We start from the raw sequence: 23,797 nt of genomic DNA, 5'->3' as shown, positions 1-23,797 counted from the left end.
AAATGTCAAGGAATGAGAATGAGTTAATCTTGGTTCATTCCTCTCTTGCACTGACTACTCAGACTAGCCTAAATCCTCCTCTTTACAAACCAGATGACATCAACACACACCTGTTCTGAAGCTTCAGTCTGTGTTCTATTTATTATTTCATTCTTAAAATTGTTTTATATTATTTAAAATACTTTTTATAATACAAAAGATATATGGGTAACTATTTTCCCATTTTTTAAATCAAGGCATCATTAACATCCATCACATATATTAAGTGTTCTATCTTTTGAGGGAATCCTGAATAACTATATTGTTATCCAGGGATTATGGACTCATTTGATTGTCTGTAAGTGAATGAAGTGATTCATTAGCTCCCCAGACATCACAATAATTTAGTGTTGAAAAGGGGGCACGTACTGTAGTTTTGAGGTTACACCACATAAGAGAGCTGTTGGCAAAAGCACATATGACATGGAGTGATCTTGTTCCTTTGACAATAGCGAGTGAACGCAGAGAACGTACTCTATGAAACTAATCGAATAGTTTGAAAATAAGACCATTTTGCTAATATGAACACTATTCTATAAATCCCAAATACAATTTCTTTTTTTTTTTTATCCAAATAGACATAATGTATAAATTGTTAACAACATTAAAACATAAGCTTTCTGAAATAATCCGGTCCTTGCCTATATTTCAAAATTGTTTTATGATTTTATGCTTTTATATATCACCTTTAAATTAGATTTGATACTGTATTTAGTACATTTAGTTATTTTCACAGAAGGCCTATTATGAAAGGCTGTGTAAAAATGCACAGCTCAATGGTTTTTATTAAATTTTTATTTTCATAAATAACAAGCCATAACATTTACAGAGCCGCAAGAGTGGTAGAATTCACCTGCTGGGTGTCTTCTAATGCAGGAAAAACTATATTTCCTCAGCATGTCACCCACATGTGCCCGTCTGTCATACTCCACTGGTGCAAGAGTTAGTCAATGCAATGAGCAGAAATACAAATAAACAAACTCATGAAGAAAAAAGGATGGTCACAAGTATCCCCATATCCACATTTGTCCCCATATCTCCAGATGGACCTTTCAAAGTCCTAAAATCCAATATTTTCCATCAAAAATAATATAGGACAGCATAAACAGCTCCTGTGGAGTGGTTGTGGCTTCTTAACGGTCTTCTGCTGTGTAGATGACTTAATTAAGTGAACCAGCCCCAAAGGGACTAGCTTAATGTGACTTGACTGGACTTTGTCTAGGAAATTGCACTCATAAAGGGCAGCCTTTGGCAGCAGATGGAGATGCTTGGAGGATGTTGGCATGTCAAGTATAGCATAAATGCAAGGTTGTGAAATATGTTACAAAAAATAAAATAAAATAGAACTGATGTAAAAGCATTTCTTGCCTTATCACATTTGTACAGTAGCATATCACATTTTATAATAATTGTAATGAACTAAACATAAATCCATTGTGATATTTAGGAGGGAAAGCTGGAAAGGGTAAGCTGTGTAAATTTTCTCTAGGATATGGAACCATGTGGCTTGCGTAATTCAATTTGAAATGTTTATGCAAAATGGCAATGCATTTCTATACTAGGCAAGGGAAATTGTACTTAATATCGAAGGATGTCTATCAACAATTAACTGAAATAACAAGAGGGTGTCTATAACATAGGGCAATAGAAATAAGACTTAAATGTTAGGGGTAAGCTCAAGTAATCAATGGGTAAAATGTAAACAATTTACATTACAAAATAAAAACAATAATACTACATTTAAAATGATTATACAATTAAAATCGCATTATTTAAAATTTTAAAATAAGATCAGTTTATTAAAAATAAGACAACATATGTAATAGTATTTCCTGCATTTGGATGCAAAGCAAACAATAACCATTAGATGAACCACTGACACAGCTTACCCAAGCTTAGTACAGCTTAAATTTAGGAAAAAAGGCTTCATTTAATTATTTATGTTTAATCTTTACTCAAATAATTAAAACAGTTGTATGAATTGGAAATTCAACAACATTAAAAATCTTTTTAATAATTTTATTAAGTAAAACAATAGCTGTCATCAATTTATTTCCATTTATAGAATTTTTAACAATAGTTTTGTACAATGCATTAAAATAAATCTAAAATCTTGTTAGTAAAACTTCCCTTAGAATCCCTTCAGTGTTAGGTTTAAGAGAGAAAATTGTGATCATCAATATTGTGAAAGTGATGTTTAAAAGCATTTTGTTCTCCTAATTAGATATTCAAATTAAGCTGGGCAAAAATAGACGGTCAGGAGAACGCCTTATTCCATCGTATGCATCTGTGAACAGAAAGAAATAACCATCAAGAAAATCTGTAATAAAACAAAACTGATGGTGTCAGCAAAACAGACAGGTCAAAGGTAACTTTCCTCACATGTGTCAGCTGAGACTTTCACTCTTATCATGACATGATAAGAGTAAAAGTCTCAGCTGACACTGATACATGCTAGCTGACGATAATAAGCTGATGTAATTTAAGAGACGCCAAAATCACCTGATTATGACACAAAAGCTGTTTCTCCCAACAAACCCACTTACGTTCCCAACCCAGACAACAAGAAATTAAAACTTGAATGACTTCACCACTATAAAGAAATTATGGCAGTAACATTGGAATGTGTACTGTAAATCTGAAGATCTAAATACACAGAATTTTCTAAAAGAGGATTCAACTGGTGTTGTGGTTTGTTCTTACATTTCTGATGACTGTTGTGTAGTTGTCAGGTATGGCTGCACTCATAACTGTTGTATAAACTGTGATCCTGGAAAGTAGATAACACTTTAAATTAAAAAGCATTACATCAGATGGACATCAGCATAAGTTGACAAAGAATCCACCAGTGAGACAAGGCAATATAGACTGCATAACTGAAAGATCCAAAAATAAAGTTATATCAAATTGACTGAATTTTGAAACAATGTTGAGTCTGAGCCTTAGAATAAAGGCGGCTGAGAGTTCAACAAAGATAATACTTTGACTCTTTTGAATTTAAGCTGAGTGCCAAATACAAAGAGTGTCTGTGAAAATGTTAGTGAATAGGCATACATTTTCACATGACTGGTTTCAGCTCATTTGCCTGCAGTCAGAAATGCATCACGTAATTAGATCCTTTTTTATAACATTACAACGTTTATGAGGAAGAAATGAAATCTTGTACATTTGTACAACCATAACATGTGACGTGATCATCTGACAAAGAGTCAGCTGTATGCCGAACGACTGCTGTCAGCAAATAACAAAGTCCTTACCGGTTACATACTGGAATCACAGATAAAACCTGTAACAATGACAACAACATGGTCACTGACTCAACATATGCGTACATTTTGACAATATTATATCATAGGAGTACATGCTATTAAATCATATGAAAGCATATACTGTAGATCTATAGCTATAGTATATTCCTCTACCAGATTGGCACAGAGATAAATGTCATAACCTATGACAATAATAAATGGCCAAAAAAGGATTTGTTCACATACCTGATACAGACAGTCCATACTAATATGATCTTGACCAGTGACATTCAATGCATTCATAGCCACCTCTCTGAAAAAGTCAAGGAATGTAAGAAAGAAGTACTCAAAGGAAACTTGAGCAAATAAATACTCACTTATTTATGATCTCAAGAGAAGGATAAAAAAAATACTGTCTACTTGCCGTCGCTTGTCTTGTTTAGGGGTGGGTAGCCAGTGGTCAAAATTTGTTTCAACTCTGTACCAACTAAAATAAGCAAGAATTAAAATCACAAATGTAGTAAACACTTTCAGGTAAATGCTGAAATAATACTAAATATGTTAAAATATAACAGAATCATACTGTTTAAAAACACTCCGCTCTGGCACTTCCGGGTTCTTTTGGAAGTGAAGAAAAGAACTGTGGTCAATGGGTGAGTGACAGGTTCGTATGTGAAGGGGTAAGGAGGATGTGGGAGATGGCGTAGTTCGTACAGTCTTTATTCCAAACAAAACAATCTTTGCTTTTCAGCACAATGCTCTCACACGCACGCACACACACACTGTTGGAATCTCAGCTCTCTCTCCCTACCCCGTCGGTCTGGATTGACCTTTTAAGTCCCACTCCGCTCTCACTGCAAACACAAAACAGCCGCTTGGCCATGTCCCCAACACCACATACCCCCATCGCCCGACTCAGGCCCATACTTTCCCCCATATCTAGCATGGCCTGTAATTCTTCCCAAACAACTTTTTTTTTGTGCTAGAGTAACCAGTAGGGATGACTGTGTACCACTACCCCTGGGGTCATTTAGATAAGGTGCTCTATGAGATTCATATGTATTCATATATTCTCTAAAAGCAAGTCTAAATATCTTATATGTTGCTTCTCAGGTAAATGTATCTTGTTTTAAGTAGGCTGATTTTTTAAGTATTTATATATTAAATATTGTAGACAACATTCTCCAAAACAATTTCTTCTGCAGTATAGCTACTAATGTAAATGTACGTTTTAAATAGTTTTAGATATTATTTTTGGGAAACAAGCGAAAGACTGGCAAAAACATCAGCCTAAGACTGATCAAAAACTTGATCAAAGACCGATTAAAAACTTGTTGCTGTGTATAATGGGCTAAGACTCTCTCACCTTTATTTTCACTTCAATCCATCTTTATCTCACAAAAACAAACTCTATCTTCTTAATAGAGCTGCGAATCGCCGATTTACTTCACAATAAGATACACACGTGACACATAGGCTACAGTATATTATGATTCGACAAATGAATTCCCAAGTTTATCAAGATATCCTACAGGATAATGTCATGTTATCTATTCGCTAGCTGAAGTGTAGTAGAAGCCGAGTGATGCAGCGCGACAATGACTCTAAACATCGTGTAAATAACATCAAGAGATGCTGTAGACTGATGTTAAGAGAGTCGTTCACACCAGACATCCTAAAAATATGTCTGAACTCATGCAGCTCTGTAAGGAAGAATGGTCCAAAATTCCTTATGAAACTTATGCCAAATTAGAATTGACCAGTTATTAAATCCAAGGGTTCACTTACATTTTACCCAGCACTGTGAATGTTTAATGGGATTTGTTCAATAAATAATTATTTGTGAGTTGTTTGCTTAATGTTGTTTGTCTATACGTGTGACATTGATGAAGACGATTGTGGCAGGGCGGAGGGTGGGGCCGGGTCGTGATTATACACACCCGGTCCCTTACCAGGCTAATTAAGCCTCCGAGAGGGATAAAGGCTGATGACAGACGGTGGTGCGATGAGAGAGAGATAGTTTACGGACATGTCCGTCATGTGTGTTTGTGTCTTTTAAGTTGTTCATTAAAATATTATTTATATTATCAAGCCGGTTCTCGCCTCCTCCTTTCCATTGACTGCTTTACAACGATATTAAATTTTATGACCAATTAATGCAGAGAACCATCTAATTCCAAAGGATTCACATACTTTTCTTGCCACTGTATATGGTTAAATAATTAAGCAGTAAAGACGCATGATGTATATCTGATGGTATCTTTTATTGGTATATGCCATATTTCTTAGGCTTTAGAAGTGTGTTAAGCGTGTAATGATGTGCATTCATCAATCTGTTTCAAACATGCATACTGAATTAAGTTAAAACTGTTTTTTACAGATAATTCAGAAAGAACGTAAATAATTTATTTGGTTCAAATGGAGTGTATTTTCCATTCAGTTATCAATCGTCATTGTTTTTATTCTAATGGTAGGTAATGTGTCTGCTTACTTTCCATTGAGTGGATCCAGGGACCAGATATCAGCTGAACCTATCCTGTCTCTGGTGATGACCACACCTTCGCCAGGATGAGTGCCACCCACAACATAATAAACATCCGTAATGATCGGCACTTTGGCCAGCCTCAATACTGCATCCTGGAAATCCACAGCATTTTCAAGAGTCTAAAGAAAAAACAATTAGTTTAGGCAATCCAGATTTATCCAATGGAATAGTCTCCTTACAAGTCTTTTAAGTCAAGTCAAACTTATGTATCTGTCACGTTTTGCAGGCAGAATATAGGAGACGATCACATAGATAGGAACCCAAGTGCAGTTTTATTAGAGTAAATGCAAAACAGAACTATAAAATCAAAACAAGGAACCGGAATATATTGAGAACTAAACTAGACTGACTCAGAATTCAACTAATGGTGAGTTTACACTACACGATTTTAAGCCCGATTTTCGCTCACCGATAGTTTTGTGGAGCTCACCGACAAAAGCCTGAAATTGTGGGCAATTCGGAGCTTGCTCCTGTGATCGACGATCGCAATGTATGAACTATCAAAGATGCGATTTGAGAGAATCGCCGACGCGTCGCCGATGTCAGCGAGAGATCTAGAATGTTAAATATCTGGACCGATCTGCAACTCCAAATCATGCAGTGTGAAATATGTTTTGACTGAATACAACAGCAGCGTTGACCTACAGCCAATGAGAGAGCAAGAAACGGGGCACGGGAAGTTTCAGTCGGAGGAGTCCTGATGTACCTGCAACAGAACATCAACTAGCATGGCTGCGGTATCAAGAAACTCTACTTGGACCGAATAAATGGAGGAAATATTAGTGGAACATTGGCAGGAGCACCAGCGCCTTTTTGATGTTTCCTCTGAACTGTACCACAACCGGGAGGAGAAAGAGAAGAGTTGGAGAGAAACTGCAAATTCTCTTGGACAGTCAGGTGAGCAAATAGACAGATATTTGAGTTGGAATACTTTTTCATATTGTAACCAATAAAATATATGATGCCTCAAGGCGATTAAAAACATACATATCATATTCTGAAATGCAAAACATATGACCATGCATTTGTTATCTTATCTCGGGTAGTCGGGATTCATCAATAGTGAAATGTCTTGTAATGTGTTCACCTCTGTAGCGGATTCGTTGTGTAATTTGAAACCGCTACGACTTCAGTGATGAGACAGACAGTTTTGTAATATGAACGGTACCACGATCCGACGTCTTTGAAAGTCGTGTAGTGTGTACGAGCCATAAGATGTTACAAACTAAGCAGCAAATAGGAACACGTCATCCACAAGAGAAAAGATGTAACAGCTAAACAATACTCGACAAGGAACAAGAGAACCTGAGGTCTATAAATACAGAGACAAGGAAAACACATGACAAAGCTAAATTAGTAACAAGATAATAAGACTACTAAAACATGAACCAATAACAAAACAGCACAGATAACAAGACAATAAACCAACTTGAAACAAGGGGGTCACATGACAAGACAAGGAAGTCACAGTGAACTAAACTTCAAAATAAAACACAAGATCAAAATAGTGCAAAACTGTAAACTAGATAAACCCACAATGTTTTACATAAACATATACAGATATAACGTTACAGTAACAGTAAGAAAATCATAGTTGTGTTATCAATGGAAACGGTTTTTGGAAATATTGCTTTGTATTTTAACATTATATACTGCATATTTGTGATCACTCACCTCTCGCACTAGCCAGCTAACTGGAGAACTTTTTAACAAAACAGCTGAGATTATATTCTCCCACCAATGTCCCTTATCTGTGGAAATACATGCATGAATAAAATCCATGTAAAAATTCACCAGGTGTTTCACCAATTTTAAAAAGGTGTACCTACTGCGTTCATTGCCAGACACTGTAAACTTGTTGGGGCTTTGTCCTGTCCACAACCCAACATAACCAGCGAAAGAAGTTCCCCTGTATGCTACCTGGACAAGACAAGATAAACTATTTTTATTTGAGATTCTTGAGAATGTAAAGAAAAACATCTGATTATTTTTATTTTCACTCTAATAGTCACTGATACCTTTCCATTTTTTATGAAAAGAATGTCAAGTGTTAGATTTTTTAGTACATCGTGGGGGTAATCTAGGTTTCTGCCATGGTATATATTTCCCTTTGTGTCCTGAGTTACAATACTGGTGCAGAACCTGCATTAAAAGCATACAATGACATTGTCAACAACAGCAGCCTAACCAAAACACTTCAAAAGAGGTAATATACCACAAATCATGCACTATAAATTAACTATACTTACGCAGACACTTCATATGCAAAGTTTAAAAGTACAATATCTGAAATGTCAGATCCATAGATTGAAGCCATGCCCTTTATTTCTCCAGCATATGGTTGAGGGATGTACTTCTCCAGCGCTCTCACTACAGGTTTAATGGCATCATGGACCCATTTGGGAACAGTCGTGCTGCAACGAAATAAATGTTATAAATGTACTAGATGTTATGGGTTTTGACAAAAATGAAAAAAATCTTACTCCCCAAAACATCATCTACTGTTCATGTGCCAAAGGCGAAAGGTTTTAACAGGCACGAAACGAAAATGACTTATACTTACTCGATTACTTCAGATGCTGCTTTTCTCAAGAAATTAATGTCATACAGATTCTTCAGAGGAGCCCATCGCTGATCTGCAGGCACGTCCAGACTGATGTTTACCACTGGAGGAGAAAATTCAGCTGTCGATACAACAAAATATGCCACGCCGAGAAACATCGGAAAAATATGAAACTGCATGTTGAAGATATGACAAGAACTGTCCTTGTTTTGACACATTGCCTGTTGTGATTTCATGTAGCATTGCAGGAAGTGAAACCAACTTCACCCTTCACACAACTTCTCAAAATAAGAGGATTTTTTGAAACATTATTTTATCTGACATTATTGTGACAACACATTAACCACAAAGGGGAAGTGTTCACGAATAGGATACTTTGGCATGCTTTTTGCCTTGAGGGTGAACATATAAAATGATAGGCTACTATATGGGCGCTTTCAAGTTTATTTAGCGTGGACGAGAGTTCTGTTCACTATAAAGCTTGCTTCATGTTTCTATTGGCCCCAAAAACAAAACAAAAAAACAAACAAACAAAAAAGGATTTATCGCTTTTAGAGAACGGCAAACCAGTTCGTGGTTGTGAACTCAATCCAACCAACCTGAAAATCAGCCTCAGTTTAAAAAAAAAAAAACATTAGCCAAGCAAGAGAAATTGACTTACCCTATTTTCTAGCAATATTTTCATTTTTTGACAAATAATTACCTCAATATGGGATTTGATATCGCTCAACAAAAAATAATACATTTTCATTGATTTATGAATTTGGTAATTATCAAAATATGGTGACAAACCTGTCCCTTAACTTTTAAGTCATGAAAAAATTTCAATCGAAATGCATAATTCTACAACATAACCATTCATTAAGTTACATTTATTAGTGTGTTTATATTTACACACATTTAAGCCTGGGAATCGATTCCAAAAAGAATCGATTCAAAACGTTGGAATCGACTCCAAGGCTGGAGTTGATTCCTTCCGGGGAAACCGGCTGATATTTTCGGACTGTTTATTTCCTCGACAATTGAACTACTACACATTTTAGAAGCCTAACAGCACTAATACCGTTTACAAAATTATTATAAAATGACTGCATCTTAACGAGCATCAATCTGACTGTCAGATCCACTCCGTTTGTTGATCAGTATGAAGAAATCCCACAAGCCCTTCAACACATCTGTTTACCAGATCTGGATAGTCTGCTGGTATTTTTCTCTGGATTAAACTAATAATCAATTAACGTGCCAAATTTGTGACAGTAAATTTGCATACAGAAATAAATTCCCCGAAGTTACAACACAAGTTTGCAGCAAGTAGATGGCAGAGTTGAGTCAGCTTCCCAGTTCATATCAATACATCTGTAGGCCGATGTACATTAAAGCGAGAAACTAGCTTCTCTGCTCGTTCTCGACATTTTTACAGTGTTTAAAACCTTTTGCATAGGTTAATAATTATACTATTACACACACACACACACACATACATATATATATATATATATATATATATATATATATATATATATATATATATATATGTATATAAGTATAAACCAGTACAAGAATGGATCATTTTGGATTTAAAAATGGATTTTGAAACTGAAATGTATTGTTTGGACATTTTATTTAGTGAACAAATGTTAGTGGACAATCACTGTACATTGTAATATAAACCACTTTATAAACATGAACTCATGAGTGGAAACAGAAAAATTAAATAAATGGTGCTTTTAAGATTATCTTCAGTACTTCTTGGAAATACAGGCACATCAACTAAATCTTCTCTCAAATGTATCTCATCGGATTGAAGCATCGCGCTTTGGTATGTGCATACAGGCCTGATTTCATTTTAGAATGGACCTTTAATAGTAAATGTAATTCATGCTATTATAAACAGTACAACGAATGCTTTGTATTGAGCTGTTTATTATGAGACAGTTAATATATATTAACTTTGACTCACGTTTTTTTCGGAATCGAAAAATAATCTATTAAAAGGGTTTGGAATCGACCCTTGGAATCAATTCTAACAATTCCAAAGCCAGGAATCGCCGTTGATTCAGAAATTTCTGGAACCAAACAACCCTATATTCACTGACCACTTTATTAGGTACACCTGTACACCTACTTATCCATGTCAGCCAATCCTGTGGCACCAGTGCAATGCATAAAATCATGCAGATAAGACCTGTAAAACTTTCAGTTAATGTTCATATCAATCATCAGAGTGCAGAACCTGCAATGGGCACAAGCTCCCCAAAATTGGACAGTTAAAGTCTAGAAAAACATAGTCTGATGAATCTTGATTTCTGCTTCGGTACACAGATGGAAGGCCCACTGCAGCCTCAGCTCTTTGTTCTTGGTTGACACAAGTGGAACCCGACATGGTCTTCTGCTGTTGTAGCCCATTTGCCTCAAGGTTCGACATGTTGTGCATTCTGAGATCTTCTCACTACAATTGTACAGAGTGGTTATCTGAGTTACCATAGCCTTTCTGTCATGTCAGCAGCCATATCACCCTGTAGCTCCAGACCGGTTGCCCGCTGAAGCTAAGCAGGGTTGAGCCTGGCCAGTACCTGGATAGGAGACCTCCTGGGGAAAACTAAGGTTGCCGCTGGAAGAGGTATTAGGGAGGCCAGCAGGGGGTGCTCACCCTGCGGTCTGTGTGGGTCCTGATGCCCCAGTATAGTGACGGGGACACTATACTGTAAAAAGAAAATAAACGTCCTTCGGATGAGATGTTAAACCGAGGTCCTGACTCTCTTTGGTCATTAAAAATCCCAGGGCACTTCTCGTAAAGAGTAGGGGTGTAACCCTGGTGTCCTGGCCAAATTCTCCCAATTGGCCCTTCTCAGTCATGGCCTTCTAATAATCACCATACATTAAATGGCTCTATAACTCTACTCTCTTCTCTTCAACAATAGCTGCTGTGTAGTGAGCATTCTGGTGCACTATGACTGCCGTCGCATCATCCAGGTGGATGCTGCACACTGGTGATGGTTGAGCACAGTCCACTGTGCAATGTGTAAAGCGCTTTGAGTATAGTGTCAGAAAAAAGCGCTATATAAATGTAACATTCATTCACTCAATCCAGTCTGGCCATTCTGTTGACCTCTATTATCAACAAGGCATTTCCGTCCGCAGAACTGCTGCTCTCTAGATTTTTTTTTTGTTTGTTTTTGGCACCATCCTGAGTAAACTCTAGAGACAGTTGCACATGAAAATCTCAGGAGATTAGCAGTTACAGAAATATTCAAACCAGCCTCTCTGGCACCAACAATCATGCCATGGTCGAGATAATATTTCCCCCCCATTCTGATGGTTGATGTGAACATTAACTGAAGCTCCTGACCCATATATACCATATGTACTGTATATAAGTATACACTGAATTTGTTAATTGCCAAACCTTGTCCCCTTCTTCTGGTACACCACTTCTATGATGTTTAGTTTTTTATGCATTTATTTTTTCCCCTCATTTTGTTTTCTTGCATCAAGCATTAGTGCTAGTCCTTATAAGTGTGCAAAATAGCAAAAAACAAACAAACAAAAAAAAGATAAGATAATAGACGATTTGAATTATTATTGAATGACCAAACCCAAGACTACTTTTCAAATGTTTTGAGTAAACCCGCGCCTGCATCTAAAACAGGACATGCGCATGCGCACTCATGAGATGTTTTTTTTTTCTTTCTCTCTTTTTTTTTACGCAATTTACCAACAACAGCCTTGACAGCAGGGAGCGCTTCACACATGTGTTTACAGTTGCCTTGTCATTCCATTATCAGGAGCGATTGTGGTGTGAGTGTGAAGTCTGTGTTGTTGCTGTGGGTAACTATTGGTGATATGTTTTACGATATTAGATGCACTAACACCAGTTATCGTTACGGACACTGCATACACACCAAGAACGGTGCAGATCAGCGCGTATATTGAGTGCAATCGGATGACAATATGAGTTATGCCAGTAGCGTTTGTTCCTTCGGTGGCTTTGCTTTGAGTGTTATTGACGACAGGTAGAACAGTGTAATACTTAATGTAGTGTTGCATTTGGTAATGTTCCAAATTCTTCAACTCAAAAAATATTATATTGGCTTTTAAACACGTTTCCAGAGCCATATATTGTTGCGTAATTGTATGTTTTAATCTTATACCATTTATTTCCTGGTAAGTAGCTTATATAAAGAACAGAGTAGTTCAAACAAGGTTCGTTTTAGTTTTGGTCTTTTTAAGACACCAGATAGTGTATACGCGAGTGTGTGTAGCGACTGTAAGTATTTTGCTCTTCTTATTTCAGCAGGAATAAGAAGTTTTGTCCTGTTTAAACATGAAGATTGCTGTGCTTGGCGCGACGGGTCAAACTGGGCAGCAGCTGGTAAATCAAGCTCTTCAGCAAGGACACACTGTCACAGCTATCGTCAGAAACCCTGGAAAACTCACTGTAACACATGAGTGCCTCAAGGTAAATATTGCTATGACAAGTGAATGTCAACTTTCTGACAGTTATTCCAATTTAACAGCAAAATAAAATGACAAATTGTGTTAATATTGTTCAAGAACTCATAGTTGTAGTTGTGAGTGAACAGAAGATCCACTGCGATACAAGTGCAGCTAAACCACTTAATTTGGCATGACAGAACCTCCACTAAAAGGAACCTTTCATATCTTATAGAGCGTTACATATACAGTGGCAAGAAAAAGTATGTGGACCCTTTAAATTAGCTGGTTTTCTGCATTAATTGGTCATAAAATAAGATCTAATAATCTTCATCAAATTCACAAGTGTAGGCAAGTATATAACACAATGTGCTTAAGCTAGCAACACACTAACAATTATAATCTTCCATGTCTTTATTGAGCACATCCCATTAAACATTTAAAGTGCTGTGGAAAAATCACAGCATCTCTATTGGGTTAAGGTCTGGGCTCTGACTGGGCCACTCCAAGGTGGAAGAGATTCTGCAGTGGAATTACTTCGATGTTTAGGGTCATTGTCCTGCTGCATCACCCAACTTCTACTGAGATTCAGCAGGCGCAGGTGTCTTTGTTTGAAAGTAGCAGCTTCCTTCGTGGTGTCCTGCCATTGACACCGTGTCTGTTTAATGTTTTCCGTATAGTAGACTCATCAACAGAGATGTTAAAAAGTTTCTGTGATTCCTTCATGTCTTTAGCTGTCACTTTAGGGTTCTTTTTTTACCTCACTGAGCATTCTGCAGTGTGACCTTTGATTCATCTTGGCTGAATGGGCACTTCTAGGGAGAGTAGCCACAGTACTAAATCGACTCTATTTATATAAAATCTGGACATATTAATATCTAAGCTCTTTGAGATAATTTTTAACCCTTTCTATCTTTTTGCAAAGCAACAATTCTTGATCGTATGTCTTTTCTTGTAACTCAAAATGTTTGAGTGCTTTTTATAAGTCAAAGTAGCTCGAACCCTCATCTCATTAACTGAATGCCAGGTTTGTCAGCTCCTGACTCTAATTATCCTTTGTTGGCATAATTTGACTAGGGGTTCACATACTTTTTCCAGCCTACACTGTGAATGTTTGAATGATGTATTCAATGTGTACAAGCACAACACAATAATTTGTGTGCTATTATTTAAAAAAGATTGTGTTTGTTCATTATTGTAATGTAGATGAAGTTTGAAGCAGGTTTTAAGACAATAATAGGGTTAACATGCTTTTTCTTGCCACTGTAAATACATTTATGTTTAAGTAGAATAGTTTGATCTTTTTATTTGCTGTTATAGAGTCTAGAGGGTTCAAAAGTTTTTAAGGTTATACAGAAAAGAAAGAAATGTGTTCTTTCCTATGCTTAAATCAAATATGCAGCTATTGTATTGAACATTTTTATTATTTAAGCTATTCAGTAAATACATGACTTGTGTTACATTATAGATAAATAAGATTGGCATTCTCAAGGCTTTTTTTCCTTATGGAACTTTTTATTTGCCACAGTCGAGTGGGAAAACTATTTAGTGTAGAAAAGGAATAAAACGTTCATTAAGATTTATAGGTGAAAAGGTCAACTTTTTAATGCATATATTGTATACATGTACAGTATTCATTTTATTTGGTAGAAGAACAGCATTAAACCAAATGGATCATGTTTCTAGTTGAGCTTGTATCTGCTGAACAGAACAGACATAGGATGGCATAAACAGTCACATAACAGTCACAAGGATGGCATAAAATTAGATTATGTCCCCTTTATGGGCTGATGTCACATGATTTGCTTGAATTAAAGATTGTATTTTGTTTTTCCTGTACAGTTATGACCAGCAAAGAACCTCATCACCATTTATTGTGTAACTGTATGCATTCATGTGATAGGTGGTTGAAGGAGACATTTTCTCAGAAGAAAGCCTGAAACCGCACTTCAAAGGTCAGGATGCTGTGATGTCCTGTCTTGGCTTTCCTATCTCGTTTTTTTATGGAGTCACTGGCTATACCCAGTCTATGACGGCAGCAATAAATGCAATGCGCGATGCCAAAGTCAATCGAATCATCACCATGACATCATGGTACACTGACCGTAAGCACCATTTTTTGTTTTAGAGGGGCATAAAACTGAAGGTTTTTAACCTCAAGGTATAATTGGTGTTGTCATTTGTCTGATATAGTAATCGGATTACTATGGCACCTTTTACAGCTAATTCAGGCACCAATTCTTCCTTTCTTATCCGCTTCATGTTGCTTCCGATGATCAGAAGTGTTCTAAACAACATGTATGAAATGGAAAATGTTCTTAAGCAAACTGAGGACATCAACTGGACTGTTGTCCGGCCCCCTGGTCTCAAGAATACACCAACTACAGGTGGGCTTCATGACTAAAATAAAATTTGTGATGTATGAAGCAAAATCTCAATTTACTAAATTTGTCATTACATTTTCACAATTTTCACAACTTGTATGACATTCACAAGGTCATTTTGTATGTTTGTACCTAAATGTGTGGAATTTTTTCTCTTTGTTGTCAAAGCCAATGAGTTCCTAACTCATGAAGGTTATTATGTCCCGGATGAAAATGGTCTTCCAATTGGCCAGTCTGTGTCAAGAGGAGATGTGGCTCGTTTCATGCTCTCTCTACTAAACAACAATGCTTGGATGAAGAAAACTGTCGCTATCATCACCAAATGAATTTGCACTACACTATATCATTACATTTATAATACTTCCCAAAGAGCTCCCATTTATTTAAATGGGTAAAACCTGTGCATTTTATACTTATTCAGCTGCTCTGGCTTTGTTTCACAAATAACTGCAAAAAGTCAAGGTGTTTCAGACTAGCTAGTAATATCCTCTTTGTAAAATTTTTACATTTAGTAAAAATGTGCCTTTTTTATCACTTGCTTGCAGAATGAAGTGTACATATTTAACAAAGAGGAATAACATTATGCTGTATTTTATAATGATCAAATATAGCTAATCAGATGACCAATAAATAAATAAAGTGAATGGAGTCTGTAAACAGAAAATAGAACGTTTGCTCTTGACTACACACAAGTTTACCACTGTTGATTTGAGTTGTAATTGGAATTTTGAATCTACAAAATTACAGGCCAAATAAATTGTCTACAGAATATACAATTTTTTGAATAGGATTTGAGTGATTTTGTTATATATTCATAACCAAGAGAAGTTGACAGAATTGCAATTTGTGTAATTCTGACTAAATAACTAATGGCAATAAATCTACTGAGGAGGACTTATGTAGTTCCTCGTACTAGCCAGTAGATGATGACTTGTCTTAACATTTTGATGTACATGTGGCTTAGTAAAGGCTCGTTCACCCAAAAATTACAATTCTCTAATCATTAACTAACCCTCATGCCATCCCAGAAGTGTATGACTTTTTTTCTTCAGTAGAACACAAATTAAGATTTTAAGAAGAACATCTCAGCTCTGTAGGTCCATACAATGCAAGTGAATGGAGGCCAGGCCTTTAAAGCTCCAAACAGCAGATAAAGTCACTATAAAAGTAATCCGTACAACTTCATCCGGGACATAATAACCTTCATGAGTTAGGAACTCATTGGCTTTGAGGACAAAGAAAAAAATCCTCAAATTTAGGTACAAAAATACAAAATTATCTTGTAAATGTCATACAAGTTGAGAAATTAGGAAAATGTAATGACTTTGCTCCAATTAAAGAAAGTGCACAAATTTTAACATTAGGCCACTGTCAATTGAGCGCAATTTGTATTGAACCCAGAATATTACTTCAAATTAAAAACAAACAGCTAATGATTTTTCCAAAGACACCACATGTCAGTGAAATCAGGTTGTTTTACCGTTAGATTATCATGGATAAGTGCAAGTTTACTCCGATTTCTCACTATAGCATTTACATTGTGTCCTTGCGTAAGTGCCTGCTTCACTAAATATGAGCCAGTTTCACCAGTGGCTCCAAGCACGGCCAGCTTCATCTCTATCTTTAAAAAATTTAATCAGCTCTACCAAAACAAAACATTTATTACACTTACAATGGAAGTGAATGTTTGAAAGCAGAAATGTGAAGCTCATAATTTAATGAAAGCAATTACATTAATTATTCTGTTATAACTCATGTATTATTTGAGGTGAAAAGTTGTTTAAATTGTAATTTTTGCTGTTATTTCAGGGTTTATGGCACAAGTTGTCATAGCAACAAAGTGGCAAAATTGGTTATAACTTTACACGGAAAAGGTTACTAAGCAATTTTATCACACTAATATCATGTTAACATGCATTTTGTTTATGACATGTGGCTATACTTTTGAAACAGTGAGTATTTTAATGTTTACTTATTGGCCCCCATTCACTTCCATTGCAAATGCCTCACTGTAACCGAGATTTGTTTGAATTGGGTTTTTTTTTAAGAAAAGGAGGGAAGAGTTGAAATTAAAGATTTGTGGTAATTTACTGTATGCCACAAATGCTGTCGAATGAGCTTAACTTGTATTGAACCCAGAATATTCCTTATGATACATTATTGACCAATTAATAAGTTATAAAAAAACTGCTGCACAATATGATAATTTCAGGTGGATGAAGGCAATATGTTTTTAAAACCTAATTTCGAAGGCCATGATGTGGTTATATCCTGGTTGACCAGCATAGTCTTTCTGATGAAGCCTAGCAGGGACACAAGCACACCAGCAATGCTGTTCTTTTCAGTAGGGTTAAAATAATAATACTATCTGCATTATTATTATTATTATTTCTATTTCATGTTCTTGAAATTAGCCTAATGATTTATCAGTAACAACAATGCATAAATATTCCCCTGTTATGGATACAGTCAATTCCCTGTCTGGGACATCCTCTGTGTTCCACTTATTCTTGTGTGTATGTGTTGAAGAACATGTATGAGATTGAGCAGTTTTTAAAGAACCCTGAAGACATCAACTGGACTGTTGTCTGACACTCTGGACTCAGAAATGGACCAGAAACAGGTGAGGTTGATTGATGGATGGGTGGGTGGGTGGTTATTGGGGGTTTATAAGATATAGATGAACCTTTTTTTGAATAAAGCAGGCAAAAAAAGAAAAACATTTTTGTATTGAATTTAAATGTTCTGTTCAATTACTGCTAAAGTATTATCTTTGCTCAATTGCTGCATTAAGATTGTTTATATCTATCTTTAGCTCCCCAGCTAAAAAGATCCTTACCTACAAGGGCTACTTTGTTCCAGCCACTAATGGAGGACCTATTGAGCGCCATTCTATAGTAAGAGGACATGTGGCTCGATTTATACTGTTACAACTCAACACCAATGACTGCCTCAGAAAAGGAGCTGCTATCACAACAAAGTGAGGCACAACCGTATTTAATCACAAGTATTTAAAGTTCTTTAATTAAAGTGAAGACTCAGTCTTGTACTGGATATAGAAGATCTATTTGTTCTCATTGTTTACAAATATTCAGCGTTGTGCTTGTTGAAAATCCATATCAGGATTTCTATGTTTCCTTTCTGTTCACATTAAAATGAAAATAATTGAGGCTGTGGTTACCATTGCATCCATTTAATGTCATCAGATATGTGGTGAATAATGAGCTGTTCAGTACTGGTTGCTTGTTCTTAAACAAAGTGTGTGATTTAAGCTGTCCTTTGGGAAGAATAAAAGACCTTTGTTATACAAAGATTGTGAACTGAATATTGTATGACCACATGAGCGCAGCATTGCTCTGTTCTCAAAAAACCGTTGCGCTGTGTCTGAGTCCCTAATCTGTAAAACATATCCTACATTAAGTGTCATCATCTGATAATCTGACAGTTTCCCAGCAATAAAATAATAGATTTCTATTGTAGAAGTGAGTTAGTGTTTAGACTGAGGGGTCAATATAGGGGGAGTTTTTCAGTGAATAACGACTTAAGTTTGTGCCTGTCCCTCAAACCAAGCTATTAAATTGCTGAAGAAGTCTTACAGTGCACATGCCATACAGACTTTTGCAGCTTGATAGTAAAATCACTGTCCGTTTATATTGTTTGCAAAAGAGCAGCCTGGACACTCTGCTGTAGATCTCCTTTTGTGTTTCACAGAAGTAAAATAAAACATACATTTTTGGATCATCATCTTTGAGGGTGAGTAAATTATGACAGAATTTTGTACTTTTGTGTGAAGCAGGCCTTTAGAATTCACACAAATATGTATGTGGTAATTGGTTCTAAATGAATGGGAAACATTTCCAAGGATAGTCATTTTTAGGGTCAAGGGTTTTAAACTAGTCAGTCAATTTGTAAGCGTAAAAAAAAAACATCAGCTTACTTTCCTGAGGGAAAGCTCCTGGCACAGTTACTGAAACTGGTCTGCACAGATGGATGAAATGCGCAATCTTTGGCTTAAAGCGTTGTTTTAATTTGCTTAAAGGCAGGGCAAAGTCAGATTTACGATGTATCAGAGATACTGTCACGTTCCTGTGTTGTCTGCCCTGTGTTGTCTGTTTCACATGCCACCTTTCACGTTCCATGTCACGTTTCCTTGTTGTCTGCACTGTGTGATCCGTGAAGGGTGATTTGTTGATGAAAACTTTGATTAAAATGAAGATACAATTTATACAAAACGAAATTCACTTAAAACAAAACAATAAGTAGTCAGAATTATGTCTGACCCATTCCAAATGTTTTCCGTGACTGATGGAACAAAGAGCGCGCATTTCGACATTTGCAGTAAAAACTTGAAATATAAATTCTCAGAAAATGCATTTAATACCAATATATTGAAACGTCTGTTTATATACTCCATTAATAAAGAGTCCAGACATTGGAAAAATATCAGTCCACATGCGTTTTATATTTAATATTTAGGTACTTTTAGGTAGCAAAATATTTTTTTGAAAATTCTACTAGACTACGTCACTCATAAATCATGAAATTTCACACATCCACCATCTCTTGAGTTTTATTAAAAATCTTTAACTTTTAGGTAGCAAAATATTTTTTTGTAATTCTGTCAATTACACTAAGGTTAGATTTCATTGAATGTAAATTGGAGCGGCCACACTGAGCTGTGCGTAACGCCCACAGACGTGAAGTGAACGAGACAGAGGCTGACCGGTACTGTCTGAAATGGTTAACTCTGTGGCGATGTATGTGCAAAACAGATTTAACTAATCATAAAGTCAATCAGGATACATAACACAGCCTACTATAGGCCTACACTAACCCCCCTCCCCCCCTTCTAAATACTGTACATTAGAGCTTAAGGGAGACTCCATTGGGAAAAGGCTGAATCATATTCTACACATTGGGAAAAGATAAAAGATTGTTAATGATAAATTTAAATCAAAGATATTTTCTGATCTGCCATAGACCTTATTCACACATTAGCGCCATCTTTGATTTTTGTTTGTTTGGGTGGATGGATAAAAGCATACTGTGTGTATTTTTTGACATTTGGACTTGAATGACTGTATTCCACTACAGTTACAATTTAAAGCATTGGTATTTATAATAGTTACATTCAAAAGTATTTTAATTACTGAAGAGATTACTTCGCATTTTATCGTCATTTGTTTAATTTAATATTTAGTCCTTTCAGATGGAAAACATTTATTCATATAAATGATGTGATCCAAAGTGCATTTGAACAGCGGTGAAACACTTTCTTATGATGTGTTACATTCATACGAGCAGACAGAGAAATACGTTTTAAGTAAGATTGGAGCAGAAGAAATAGAAATAAACCTTGGGTAAATTATCAGTTTTATGATAAGCTAAAATGTTATTTCTAGCCATTTTACACGCACATGTTATCAGACACGATCACATTTTTTATCAAGAAAATTCACGTTGGATCCAAAAAAATATTTTCTAGTAAGATCTTTGATAATAGGGCAAAAATCGTATACTTGATAATAATTTTTGTATTGTTTTCCTGTATAAATATAAAAAAATCCTTTAAAAAAGATACATTTTATTGATCTTGTTTTAGAAGCAACACTGCATAAGATATTTAGGTTTTTCAGAGAATTAATTTTTAAAGTTTTTATAGTCAAAACAAGTGAAAAAATCTACCAGTACTGAAGAAGTAATCCAAAGTATTTAAAGTGCTTTGAGTAATCTAATGGAATATGTTACAAATTACATTTTACAGCAGGGTTAATATTAAATGCACGAAACTCGCGCTTCCGCAGAAGACATCCGGGCATTTGCATGTGATAAAATTGTAAAAATTTATACAAACAAACTTGAACAATATGGCCAACTCGTAAAATATGTAAAAAATTTTATGAGACGGTGTTGAATAGTTTTTCAGTTTAGTTTTGTACACACTACATGGAATTTATAAATATGTGGTTGCCACTACCTGAATTTTTCGTTAATTCAATTGTAGAATTTCAGAACTGTGTGTGTAAAGAACAGTATGAAGCACTCAATGGTGAACTGACAATCGTATTTAGCTGCAGTGTGTACGTGGCCCAAGACAAAACAGACTAAAGGTCTGTAGCGAGTTTGGTGGATGTACCTTGAAAGCTGTTGTAGTAATGTTTAATAATTTTTGTATTTGTTTAGGAATTTTGTGAGGGAAGCAGCTCAGAATTTTACATACACCTTAGCCAAATACATTTTAACTCAGTTTTTCACAATTCCTTAATCGTAGAAAACATTCCCCATTAGCTCAGTTAGGATCACTATTTTATTTTAAGAATGTAATATGTCAGAATAATAGTAGAGAGAATTATTTATTTCAGCTTTTATTTCTTTCATCACATTCCCAGTGGGTCAGAAGTTTACATACACTTTGTTAGTATTTGGTAGCATTGCCTTTAAATTGTTTAACTTGGGTCAAATTTTGGGTAGCCTTCCACAAGCTTCTCACAGTAAATTGCTGGAATTGTGGCCCATTCCTACACACAGAACTGGTGTAACTAAGTCAGGTTTGTGGGCCTCATTGCTCACACATGCTTTTTCAGTTCTGCCCACTAATGTTCTTTCAGATTGAGGTCTGGGCTTTGTCATGGCCACTCCAATACCTGGACTTTGTTGTCCTTAAGCCATTTTGCCACAACTTTGGAGGTATGCTTGGGGTCCATTTGGAAGACCCATTTGTGACCAAGCTTTAACATCCTGGCTGATATCTTGAGATGTTGCTTCAATATTTCCACATAATTTTCCTTCCTCATGATGTCATCTATTTTGTGAAGTGCACCAGTCCCTCCTGCAGCAATGCACCCCCACAACATAATGCTGCCACCCCCATGCTTCATGGTTGGGATGGTGTTCTTTGGCTTATAAGCCTCACCCTTTTTCCTCCAAACATAAAGATGGACATTATGGCCAAACAGTTTGTTTCATCAGACCAGAGGACAATTCTCCAAAATGTATGATCTTTGTCCCAATGTGCACTTGCAAACTGCAGTCTGGCTTTTTTATGGTGGTTTTGAAGAAGTGGCTGCTTCCTCGCTGAGCATCCTTTCAGGTTATGTTGATATTGGACTTGTTTTACTGTGGATATAGATACATGTCTACCTGTTTCCTCCAGCATCTTCACAAGGTCCTTTGCTGTTGTTCTGGGATTGATTTGCACAAAACAATGTTCATCTGTAGGAGACAGAATGCATCTCCTTCCTGAGTGGTATGATGGCTGTGTGGTCCCATGGTGTTTATACTTGCGTGCTAGTTTGTACAGATAAACATGTTACCTTCAGGTGTTTGGAAATTGTTCCCAAGGATGAACCAGACTTGTGGAGGTCCACAATTTCTTTTGATTTTCCCATGATGTCAAGCAAAGAGGCACTGAGTTTGAAGGTAGGCCTTAAAATACATCCACAGGTACACCTCCAATTGACTCCAATTATAATCAGAAGCTAATTGGTTAATTGCCTAAAGGCTTGACATCATATCCTGTAATCTTCCAAGTTGCTTAAAGGTACAGTTAACGTAGTGTATTTAAACTTCTGACCCACTGGAACTGTGAAAAAGTCACTTAAAATTGAAACAATCTGTCTGTAAACAAATGTTGGAAAAAGGACTAGTGTCATGCACTAGGTAGATGTATGTCAACCTAAGTGTGTGTAAAGTTCTGACTTCAACTGTATTGCTTGGGATATGATTGGCAGTCCTAGATGAACAAGCTCCTCGTGAACTTACATTTGAAATTTGTCTTAAAACATTCTAAACATTTTAGGTCATCAAGATATGAAAGGAATGTGTCACTTTCATAGGCGCCATTTATGGGAGGGACATGTTAGGTTTTGGCAGAAACCTATGCACAGTCTACAGTTCAAAAGAAAATCTTTAATAAAGAAGAAATCTGAAACCAAAATGGGCGTGAAACACAAAAATGCTCAGACAAAAGTATCGAAACTATCCGTGAGAGTAGACAATTAAAAATTAGACAAACTGGCAAAATAAACAAAGACCAAAATAAAACAATGCTGACAAACCTAACCAACAGGGAAACAATGCAGATCTGTAGAGACAAGAATGGAGAACAGAAGGAACAATCTAGCACAGGATAACTCAATTTGAATATAAAGAGGTAAAATCAGGAGACAAACAAGGTGGGCAGGTGAGGCAAATAAACAGATAACAAGGAAAACAAAGGACAAGAACAGAACAACCAGGGCAGAGAACACGATTTTTGTCAGTTTTTGTTGTTTTAAATAACATTCATCAGGTAAGTGTCAAATGCAAAAGAAAAATCTCAAGTTCTTGAGCAGGAGTTTCCATTTAGTTTGTGTATTATTAGAAGTGGTGATCCAGGCACTGGAATAGATTTTTTAGAAGACAACACACTTAGATGTACTTGTCATGAACTGTTGGCTGTTCCAAGATCCAGATACAAAATAAAAGGTGATAGTGTGTTTTGTAAAGAAGGCCCCATGATAATGGAACAGCCTGCCCTGGGATATTAGATCTGCTGAATCCGTGTCTTTTTTAAGTCTCATTTAAAAACTCATTTGTACAGACT

General features: G+C 36.1%; 2 protein-coding genes across 9 annotated transcripts; one reads left to right on the top strand and one right to left on the bottom strand.

Annotated features, from left to right (window-relative positions):
• Positions 1–836: 836 nt before the first annotated feature.
• LOC127628712 (N-acylethanolamine-hydrolyzing acid amidase-like) lies at positions 837–8,735 on the bottom strand. The gene is made up of 11 exons (XM_052105531.1): positions 8,396–8,735; positions 8,082–8,246; positions 7,851–7,974; positions 7,662–7,752; positions 7,507–7,583; positions 5,779–5,951; positions 3,708–3,774; positions 3,534–3,596; positions 3,297–3,325; positions 2,743–2,809; positions 837–2,326 (listed from the first exon to the last, which is right to left on the bottom strand). The coding sequence occupies exons 1-11, from the start codon at positions 8,629–8,631 to the stop codon at positions 2,309–2,311; spliced, it is 1,110 nt and encodes a 369-aa protein (XP_051961491.1). The 5' UTR covers positions 8,632–8,735; the 3' UTR covers positions 837–2,308.
• Positions 8,736–12,107: 3,372 nt separating this feature from the next.
• LOC127630057 (flavin reductase (NADPH)-like) lies at positions 12,108–16,414 on the top strand. Of its 8 annotated transcripts, none has more exons than XM_052107508.1 (5): positions 12,108–12,193; positions 12,693–12,854; positions 14,733–14,934; positions 15,052–15,216; positions 15,382–16,413. In XM_052107508.1, the coding sequence occupies exons 2-5, from the start codon at positions 12,720–12,722 to the stop codon at positions 15,537–15,539; spliced, it is 660 nt and encodes a 219-aa protein (XP_051963468.1). In that variant the 5' UTR covers positions 12,108–12,193; positions 12,693–12,719; the 3' UTR covers positions 15,540–16,413. The 8 variants fall into 8 exon arrangements, with proteins under 8 accessions (XP_051963468.1, XP_051963458.1, XP_051963443.1 ...); XM_052107498.1 differs by having other exon boundaries at positions 12,111–12,193; positions 12,690–12,854; XM_052107483.1 differs by having other exon boundaries at positions 12,111–12,223; positions 12,690–12,854.
• Positions 16,415–23,797: the final 7,383 nt, after the last annotated feature.

This window comes from Xyrauchen texanus, chromosome 3 (assembly GCF_025860055.1).
Source record: "Xyrauchen texanus isolate HMW12.3.18 chromosome 3, RBS_HiC_50CHRs, whole genome shotgun sequence".
Taxonomy (NCBI): Eukaryota; Metazoa; Chordata; class Actinopteri; order Cypriniformes; family Catostomidae; genus Xyrauchen; species Xyrauchen texanus.
The sequence above is the reverse complement of the archived record's forward strand: the minus strand, read 5'-3'. Positions and strand labels throughout refer to the sequence as shown.